The sequence below is a fragment of the Siniperca chuatsi genome, linkage group LG7 (assembly GCF_020085105.1).
Source record: "Siniperca chuatsi isolate FFG_IHB_CAS linkage group LG7, ASM2008510v1, whole genome shotgun sequence".
Taxonomy (NCBI): domain Eukaryota; kingdom Metazoa; phylum Chordata; class Actinopteri; order Centrarchiformes; family Sinipercidae; genus Siniperca; species Siniperca chuatsi.
In genome coordinates, this window is record NC_058048.1 from 11,681,649 (window position 1) to 11,692,289 (window position 10,641).

Consider the following 10,641-nt stretch of genomic DNA (forward strand, 5'->3'; position numbering starts at 1 on the left):
TCATTCTCCAGTGGGGGCTTGGTGTGGGTGGGGGGAATTTGCAATTTGGTCCGGTGGTTTTGGTGACTTTTTGCTTGATTTTGCTTTTAAGATCATGCTATGCTTTTATAATTTTTGTTTATAAATAAAGGTTATATTATTTTTAAGTGTCAGCCATGATAAAAAAGCAGTCCAAATTCTCTACGAGCTGTAGAAAGCTGCTTCTTTACTTCCTCAGCCTTTTAGGAAAGAAGATGAGATACTGCAGTCCTTGTAATCCTCGCTCCAGCAAAATGAAAATGTAGAAGAAGCGTAGTACTAACTTGTGGGGATTTTTCCATCACATCTCTTTTTTTTTTTTGTAACATTTTACCAAAATCAAGGAAAAGTATTTAGGAGAGGAAAAAGGACATAATATTTTGACTGTTTTAGATCCATATAGTGTTTGTCTGTTAGTGAGTATAATTACTAAAAAACCCGCTACTCCATGTAAAAAGTATACCCTGGATATTAGATCTGAAACGATTAAGTCAATTAATCAATTTGTGGATCAACAGGAAATTAATTGGCAATTATTTTGATAATCGATTAATTGTTCAAGACCTTTTCCAAGCAAAGATGCCAAACATTCTCTGGTTCCAGCTTTCAAATGTTAGGATAAGCTGTTTTTTTTCACTCTTATGTGATAGTAAACTTAATATCTTTGGGCTCTGGACCGCTGTTCAGACAAATCAAGCAATAAAAATATGTCACTCTCGGCTCTCGGAATTTTAATGGGTATTTTAAAATTTTTAAGAAAAAAATAAGATCCAAAACTGTAAAAAAAAAACACAAAATAAAACTTTTCATACACTTATTTATAGTTTAGTCATGTTGTTATTTTTCAGGGTTCAAGATACTTAAGCTTTCAGTTTCAAATTTTAGCTTTTCATTTACAATTTTGTCTTTTGTGACAAAACATTTGACCCCCATTTGTCTCCATACCCTAGTAGGCATTACTGGTGAGGCCATATCAACCCACTGACTTTGACTGAGGCCATAATGCTACAACAATATGTTCTTAGCTTCATAGTGTTACCATAAATACAGTATGTATTCAAGAATGAGGAGTTCAGTAGGCTGGAGTTGTGCTGCTACTGAACTGTTGATGAGAACACTGAATCTGCAGCTTGCCGAGAGCACCTGGAGGTCCCATGAAGCATCCAGAGGAAGTTGTTGGGATGCTCCACTGCTGCTGTTGTCCTGTTGCCTGACACGACTAATAAAATGGATAAATGGACGTATTCTTGACTTGCAGCAAGCTCATAACTTGACTTAAACTGTGTGCAATTCCTCTGTCAAGTCTATTTTCGAACAGTGACAAGATGATCATAAATATGTATCAAGCAGAAGGGGGGGAGGAAAAAAAATCATAAATATTCATTGATGAGTTTACAAATCACAGGCGCTCGCTCAGTTGTTCACGTCTGCATCCCGCAAACCACGAATGTTCCCAAGTTTAAACCCTGCCAACTCTGTTCCTTCCCCTCTCGGGTTGAGAACGGAGAGGTGAGAAGATTGTGTGTGAACTTGCTCACATGGGAAATGAACCGACAAATCAGGATGAAATGAAAATCAAACGAGAGGAGGTTGACTGAGAAAGGCAATTACCTCTAATGAACAACATTTGTCCCCGGCACCCAGTCTCAATCAAATCATCCCTCCTCCTCTCAGTCTCTGTTTCGGCTCTACCTCTCAGTTCCTGTCATCGTCCCTGTGCTTTCTCTCTCCATTTCCTCCCTCTCTGCCTCTCACTGTGTCTTTCTCTCTCTCTTCTTTCCTGTCATCATCCCTCTGCTGTTGTGAGATTGTTGATCTCCCCAGAGGGACTGTGGGATGCTGGAGGAGTACGAGAGTAACAGGTGTCTCATTACTGTGCTAATAGCAGGCCACAGGGAGACACACACACATTTTTACAATGACAAGCAATGGCAGAGATGATAACTCCTCCACATTCCTCGCATTCTTGCGCTCTCTCAGTCATCATTTCATGGGTGAATTACCAGGCATGAATAATTTTAAATCATCGATGCCTAGAGCCGGAGTCTATCTTGAGATGCATGCCCACACGACTGCCACCAATTCTGAAATCTTCCATTTAACACCAGTGCAAGATTTACTTGAAAGCTGAAGCTCCAAGCTATGAAAAGATGGGTTTTTTTTCCACCCACGATTTTTGGAAAATCAACTCAAACTCCTCTCCTATTTTACTACCATGTTGGAAGAGATCATCGCATCAAAACGGGATGTGAAGATAATTGATACCATCTTGAAACCATCACGTGAAGACACCAGCTTCTCTTCTTGACCTGGATCCTTGTTTGCAGTACGTAAGGATCCAGCAAGCTCATTATACTGTCTCTCTGCAGCAGTAATGATCTCTCATTCATTGGCTGCAGACTTAGTTCTATCTCTATCTCCACACACACACACACACACACACACACACACACACACACACACACACACACACACGTAACACGCAATTGCACAAACAATCTTCCACACTTAAACAAATCGCAATGAGGCATGTAACCGGTAGTTTGTGACTGGCTGTACACTTGTTAGAGAGATATCGGCTGCTTAATTGTGTTTCTCTGTATTACTGTGAGGGAAGAGAAGGCAAGCGCTGTTTGTGTACCCCAGTTCATACTTGAGAGGAGTGTATATGCACGGGTGCTTGCTCGGGTGCATGTGCGGCAGTATTCATGCTTGTGTTTGGCAATTTCAGATATATGTTTCAGGTGCTGGCTGAAAATGAATACATTGCTGCAACATATGAATAAATCAACTCCAGCCGACAGGAGGGGGCAATGTGTGTAACCCCTGCAACACTACTTTATGTATGACAGTATGTATGTATTCTTTTATCCAAAGCACTTTACAGTTAGAGTGCACACACTTTCAGTGGGAATAAATGGAAGTGCTTTGCAAGCTACCAATGATTACTCTTTGTGTGCATGTTTTGTGTGTGTGTGCGTGTGTGTGTGTGACCTGCTACAGGAGGCTCATGGGTCATTACCCAGTCAGTCAGAGGACACAAGAAGCCATTACCCTAGGGAGTCTGGACACTAAATGTTTGATAAGTCTCGAAAGCGGATGTCCTGTTTCTCTTCTCATATATTACAGATGTATACTAAAGACACAGCTACCCATTAAGAACTCAGGAATTTATCAAATCTGACTGTGATTGTGCTTCTGCTCAGAAAGACCGCTGTATCTAAATAAATTCTCTGTATGTATGTTTGGTGCAGCCTGTAGCAGATAGACGAGTGTGAGTGTGTTGGCTCAGCAAAGTCCTGAGAGATGTTGAGCTGGGAGAGATGAGTCATGTAGCAATCTGATTAGCTTTCTCCCTCTTTCCCTCCATCAAAGGCAAAGTTCCGCATAACCATTCAATATATGTATATCTCTGTACTGCACCACAGTCAGTTAAAAACTGAATACAAATGGATGCAAAAAAACAGCTAAAATACTTTTTATTTATTACAAAATATGGGTATAGGATATATGAAAAAATCTGACTTACGAATATATCAATAGTAATAATATATATAATTTGTACTACATATAAAAAGCATTTTGCATGGCCTTTCAAGCACATTACCATTACATTTCCTGTGACTGCATTGTCAGTGTGGTCTAAAAAGTGTTTTTCGGCAACAGTTGTGACACAATCAATAGCAGAGGTTTTCCTCTGAACAGCTCTATGAAACCTTTAGTGCAACAAAGTTTGCTGAACAGTGCTTTGCTGAAGCCTCATAATCGCTTCAGTAAGTGTTGTAGGATTGGGAGAACAGACTACGTACACATCCATCCATAGAAGAATGTCATAAAATGTTGCACATCCTGGTGGTTTCTGGGAACTGTAGTCTGGTGGGCAGAGAGTCTTCTGGCAGCTTGGGGATTCCATCCAGGATCACTAGCTTTGGCAAACAGAGGAAAACACTGCACAGAGACGAAAGCCGAGAGACAAGATGAGAGAAAGGGACAAGAGAATTGGTCAAATCAACCTTATATGTATCCTTTTACAAACACTATCTCTTCTCCTTTTACTGTGTCTGTCCCTTGCTTTGATGCACTCTCTCCCTTAGCCATCTCTGTCTCCTCACCGTGCACGGTAGTCCTGAGTGAAGGTCACTGGGTTGCGAGTCAGGTTGAGGGAGCGGAGTGGGCTGTTCCCCAGAGCTCCCAGCCCCCCCAGAGAGCCAATGGCGTTCTCAGACAGACAAAGGTGCTCCACTGCTGGGAGCTTTGGCAGCTGACGCAGACACACCAGGTGGTTACGCTGCAGGTTTAGCATTCTGCACCTGTCCAATGGAAGCATAAATAAGGATTAGCTTTCTCTTTGTGGTTATTGTCACCCCAAATAACATTATATTGGACGAAGGAGGCATAAAAGGAAGAAAATAGCTGCTTCAATATTGGGAAAAGATTCCATTTGTGGTAGCGTATAAACAGGAAACAAAACTATGCAATTATGGTTAGGGTACTGCTTTCTGAATAGACAGGCATATGCAGTGCTGGACAAAATAACAGAAACACCACATGAGGAAATAGTTTATCAGCTTTAAGAGTCCGTAAAGAGTGCTCAAAAGATACCCATAATTATGTCACGTGGCAAAGGAAACAGAAGAAAATCAGGACAACATAAACCAAAGAGTAGATAAACAGCCTCCTCAAAAGGAACAGCTCTCACATCCGACTACAGCAGTGATTTAACAAAACGTTTAACAAGATAGTTGCCCAAAAGCACTATTATCTTTAATATTACCTTCAAATGAAAGCATCTAAGGACAGCGTGACATGACTTCACTTCTTGGAAGATTTATTACTGTAGCACTCTGAAATAAAAGTTTGATATTCATATAATGTTGGGCATCTCCATTTTCTGTGAGAAGATTAGAATGGGAGTTACGTTTCAGGGCCGTTAAGATTTTTTCCACAGGTGAGGGAGTTGTGGTGCAGTCTGGGTAGTGTGGTTCATACCTTGGCAGACATACAGAACTCAGGTTGGTGAGGGAGTTGTCGACCAGTTGTAGTTTCTCCACACGGATCAGGCGGCGGAGGATCCGGAGGAAATTCTCTTGCTGGAAGGGGTCACCCAAGTCCTGGTAGGACAGATTTAACTCCTGACAAAAGACAGGTGGTAGAATTGTCAGGGTCGTTATCTCTTTGTCTCCCTCTTTCTCTCCTTTTTGCTCCTTCACTTCCTGCTTCCCTCCCTAAATCTCTGTCTCTGTTCTTCTCCTGTATTGTATAATTTTAACATTACACACACACAATGTTTGCTGACCTACCAGACAGTTTTCCCAATTCTCCTGCAGTCTCTCCTCCCATCTCTGTCCTTCCTCCTCTCTCTTCCTCCTCCTCCCTCTCTCCAAACAGATGTCATCCCCCTCTCTTTGAAACAGCTCCTCTTCCGATGGCCCTTTTTGATGACATTGTCAAAACAGGAAAAGTCTATAACAATGCTCACATCATTATCACCCATCAAGTGAAAAAAGTATTCCTAATCCTGCTCGCAGCTCAGATTCTTTGTCACAGTATGTATGTCTTCATCTACTAAATTAAATGAAACTTGCATGAAATGAAAACAACACACAAATGGAAGCTTGAATTATTTCTTTGCCAGATGATAATTTAAATTAAAAAGTTCATTTGAACTAAATTGAATTTTCTGAGGGAATACTCTCAAACAAAGAAGCCACGATGCAGCAGTGCATGAGTAAGAAAACTGTGCAGAAAACTGTACTCCCTTCTATTCTATCACAGGAAGTTCTTATATCACATTTCCCGTCCTTCTGTTTCCTTTAATCCAAAGTTACTGCAGCAAACAGAGCACTTCTACTGTGGCTGCATATATTTTTGACTGTGAAAGTGCAAAGGTTGCAGTGGTGGTTTTCTCCTAGTGATCCAGACCTTCTCTGACCCTGGGGCAGGTCAGCTGGTCACCTGTGACATCACACTGCTCCAGGAGATGCCACGACACAAACCTGAACCGACTGGATGGAAGCTGACAGAAAAAAAGAAGAAGAGAACAGCATGAACGATGTGAACGCTCGCTGGGCCAATCAGTGACAAATATGGCACCTTCTGTTGATCTATGCTTGTGGTGCCCTCCAAGAGTAAATCTGAGGGGGTGAGAGGCATCAGTCTGCCCAGTTTCACTCAAATCTAATCATTAGAGGTTATAATATCTTGCAAGAGTGCAGTCAGTGTGTATGTACAAAGGCCTTTGGAGCATTCGGTATAATGCTGAAGACACAGGTGATGAGTCATATCCTTCCCCCAGGTTTAATCAAAGTTCACTAATTGATAGTCAAATTCATTTCAGCTGAAATTCACCACAGTCAAATTGCATTTGATAATGGTGGACAAAAAGAGAGGTATCCAAGGTAATGGCTTGGCAGAACAGGAGACACACTAAAGCTTAATCTACCGTGGCTTCCCATTAGTGCATTATAAACTCTATTCCCTCAGCGTGCAGTTAGTATGTAGCCAAAATCAATGGGTCGTTTTTAAGACCATTAACCAATAGTGCTACACGTGTTAACTGGGGAAAGCATTATTACTCAAACTCCTTCAGACTGGCTGACGGTCGACAAGAACCACTAATGTTTTATCATCAGCCGCCTCATTTCTCACCTCTATTTCATCCCGTATCTCTCTTTCCTTTATATATCCTTACATAAATATTTTTGCCAATATGGATCTTTCCACCAACTACAGTATTTCATGTATCACATCACAATGTAGACGATCAAATAGCAGATCCACCTGCCACTTTCATCAAATAAATTAATATAAATAAAATATCAAATAAATTGAGCAAGCAAATCTACTTGTCGCTTGTCATGTTAAACATTCAAATATTTTTTATTTCTTTCTCACCTCCAAATGGAGATCATTTCAGACACTTCACAGCTTATTAATAAAATTGCTAATGTAACATGCAATGGAAAAGTACAATTTTCTTCAAACTGTCTTTGTTGCTCCAATGGGATGCAGTACTGGACTAAATTCTTCTCCTTACTTGACCTCTTCAACCCCCTTACACTGATCTTGTTCACCCTCACGTTGTCTGTGTAACTTTACACCTTCCTCTGTTACTTTAAACCATACAGTCTATGCTCTAGACATAGAATGACCACACTCCACTTTACCACCACTCCTCATTGACCGGACACTCACAAAACAGCCCCAGGTCACCTGTTCACATCACATGAAAAGCACGGTAGATAAAACACTGTAAAGAATAACATACACCTAGACAGACTGATGCACCCTCTCCAATCCAAATGTTTTGAGAAAGGTGGTTGTAGGATGTAATGTCAATGCTACCTGTAGTTAAACCACCACTTTTATATAACCCCTGACTACAAGATGCATATGTTGTAAAACAGAAGCATCCATCATGTACACAAGCAATAAAAATAACCCAAACTCAGTAGCCATTTTCTACTTTGCAATATAATTCTTTACAAATGTCATTTTGCTTCAGGATTTTAAGCAATAGCTACACTTTGCAGCCATGAGTACATAGAGTACTTTTACCACAAGTGAGGAACTCTGCATGGAACATAGGGAGGATTAGGTAAGAAGCCATTTTTCATCTCTCTTTATTCAAATAGTCAAGAGGGTGAAAAATCATTCTGCATAGCAATCTAGGTGAGAGGCCAGTGGCCTGAGGGTAAAACGGAGAGTGCCGAGAACAGACTGAGAATATTAGGTTCAGTTCAGAGAAGGAGAAAGTGGAAAGGGAGGAAGTCTGAAATGAGAGGACTGCGAGATGAAAGGATGAGGAGAAAAGGGGAGGACACAGGAGAGGTAAGAAGATGGGAAGAGTCATTTAGACGTGAAGGGAGGGTAAGGAGCACAAATGCCTTAAGGACAGCAGCAATGAATGATTACTGGCTTAATGTGTGTGTGTGTGTGTGTGTGTGTGTGTGTGTGTGTGTGTGTGTGTGCCACTCACAGGTGTAGATACAAGTCCAGAATCAGGACTCTGGTCCACAGAGAGGGGTGTGTGTGTAACCCTGAGGTCAGAGTACTGGGATGAGTGGGATTTGGGAAAACTGCCACTTAGAGTGTTCACACCTGAAGAACTGAGAGGGAGAGGGGTGGGGTGGGACAGAGAAAAGGACAAGGGAGGAAGAGAAAAAAAGAGAGGCTCATCCAATACATTATCGCATCTGCTCCCTGTCCCTGAAGGCGAGCTGTCTTTGTCGTAATGTAAGCCCTGGTGGTGTGTGCTGAAACCCTGACCACCGGCCGACTGGTTAGAGTTACGGTCAACTGGGCCTGACAATGCAGATTAGCACCCGTTGCCATGGCAGCAGCGGACACCCGAGCAGCTGCCGTTAGTTTATAATAGTCGCTGTATGCAGGGGATAGCTGGACACTGGTGCCTCCGTAGCTGATACTGCTTGTACAGTAATGATTTAGTATGCTGCCATAAAATGTTTGAATAAATAATTCATGTAATTTTAAATAGCGTTTAAAAAATGTTATTATTAGTTTGAGTTTGCTCGACCTAACGATAGCTAGCTTACATCTTGGAGGGTATAAAGGCAGAAGAGTACTGTTCAAGTAAAATTGGCCCCAGTCGTGCCTGACAATGTAATTAAATAGGCAAACAACACAGCATCACCGCACACGATATCAATGTTGGCTTACCTTTCTGACATGTCCTACTCGTCTTGTGATTAATTCTCCTGGCCTTCTTTAACACTTTGGGAACGGCTCGGTTTAGCCCTGTAAAGCTGCAACTGTTACCCATGGAGCCCGGTGGGTTTGTTAGTATTCACCGAGAGAAAGTTTACCGTTGCTCGGCAGAGTGACACCGGTGTGGGCCCGCTGCTGCAGGTGAGACGCTCGCCGGAACTGCAGGAAACCGAGCTGCTGGTTGCCTGGCAACGGCATGCAGGTGTGTCACACAGACAAGAAGAACTGTTGCACTGTCGCGCACAACTCAGCCTCTGTAAACTTAGTGAAAATGAATATGCAGCTTTTAATGAACTGTAGCCGCTCAATTAGCCCACCTTAAACAAAAGAGCCCGGAGACATTTTCATAAAATACAATGTGCTGTTATTTTATCAGTCGTGTTGGCAGTGTCATTGCCTTTCTTTTATGCTTCTTTTATCCTTCTCCATCCTCTCCTGTTTTTACTGTAGTTTTGGCCCTGTTTTTCTCATCATAATTACCTTTGTTCATCTTGTTGGATATTTGTTCCATTATATTTTGTAAAACACTAACTTGGGTCTGAAAATATACTGAAAATAAAGTTATTAATCTTAGTATTTGCATAGTTAAGGTTCCTTTTATGGAGAATATAAACAGAAAAACGGACAAAACTTTACTGTAAATGTCAATAACTGCGCAGAGGACATCAGCCTCCTGGTGGCCACGCAAGCTGCACTGAAACTTAATGTAAAACAAATGTGGGCCAGTGGTGGGAAAATACTCAAATCCTTACTCAAGTAATATCACAATGATAAAACTATACTCCACAAGTAAGTCCTGAACTCAAACTGTATTTAAGTAAAAGTACAGAGATGTAAAATGTACTTAAGTACCAAAAGTGATAAATGGTCCCTTTCACAGTAAATTATTGATCCATTAATGCATAAACAGTTTTTAAATGTTTTAGCTGGTCCAAATAGTACTAATAACTACTTTATATGCTGTGTGGTGGGTTAATACAATGCATCACCTTTTATGAGCTTACACGTTTTGTATGTAAATCTTTATTTGTAACAAGTAACTAGATGTCAGATCGATGAAGTGGAGTAAAACTTTAACGTCTCATAAAATTGGAATACTACCAGTTCTCAAAATTGTGCCTTTTAAAAAAACTTTTATAACAGTGCTTGAGTACGTGTGCTTAGTTAGTGTCCACCTCTGGATGGTATACTGTATGTTCAACCAGCTACTGTCCTAAGGACAGGTTGAGAGACAGCGTCTTTGTTGTTGTTGTTTCTATCTTTCTGGATGGTGTCATGGGGAGGAGGAGGGATAAGGATATGGTTGATTTAGATTTTCAGTGGCACACAATGAAGACATAAGGCACAGCTATGATACCAGCTGGTGAAAGTAATTTAGATTATAACTTCCCACACCCATGGGCTGTTGTTCCTCAACAATGCAGCTCGTTGTGTTTAAGATATTGCAGCACTAAAACACACTGTGCACACTGAAGAGATGAAAAAGCTATTAGATTTTCCATAGAGGTAAATGAAAACCCTTGGTACTGCAGGGGGCTGTGGGAATGATTCCCTCTGACTTTGTACAGAGTACTAACTTGTGTTTATCACATCTATTGCCTCATTTGAAGACTGAGTTACCATTTGCAGTAGTAAACTATAGTGTATATCTGCTTTTGCTATTAATCATTTAAATTATTTCACTTGTTTGTTCTTTTACAATCTGTTTCATCTTGTGTGACACACAGATAATTGGTGTTCCTAAAACCTTAAGTGAAGATAGGGAAGGCGGTTGTCACATCAAAGCATCTTTGTGTGGTTTTTTGTGGTCTTTTTTATCCCACTGCACAAACACTCATATAATGGCAGGGAACATCTGTTGGAGATGTAATTATCAAGGTTTATTTCCTAATATTT

The 10,641-nt window shown here is 41.0% G+C and overlaps 1 protein-coding gene across 1 annotated transcript; it reads right to left on the reverse strand.

The window, feature by feature from the left end:
* Positions 1-3,480: 3,480 nt before the first annotated feature.
* Positions 3,481-8,926, reverse strand: LOC122879535. Its single transcript, XM_044203750.1, has 7 exons — positions 8,698-8,926; positions 7,997-8,126; positions 5,941-6,034; positions 5,319-5,449; positions 5,008-5,150; positions 4,131-4,328; positions 3,481-3,966 (listed from the first exon to the last, which is right to left on the reverse strand). Exons 1-7 carry the CDS (start codon positions 8,706-8,708, stop codon positions 3,849-3,851), a joined length of 825 nt encoding a protein of 274 aa, XP_044059685.1. The 5' UTR covers positions 8,709-8,926; the 3' UTR covers positions 3,481-3,848.
* Positions 8,927-10,641: the final 1,715 nt, after the last annotated feature.

Coding starts and splice junctions, on each gene's coding strand:
- LOC122879535 (XM_044203750.1), bottom strand. Junction 4,329..5,007: donor AGTTCTGTATGTCTGCCAAG/GTATGAACCACA, acceptor TCCATTGGACAG/GTGCAGAATGCTAAACCTGC. Junction 3,967..4,130: donor ACTCAGGACTACCGTGCACG/GTGAGGAGACAG, acceptor GTCTCTGTGCAG/TGTTTTCCTCTGTTTGCCAA.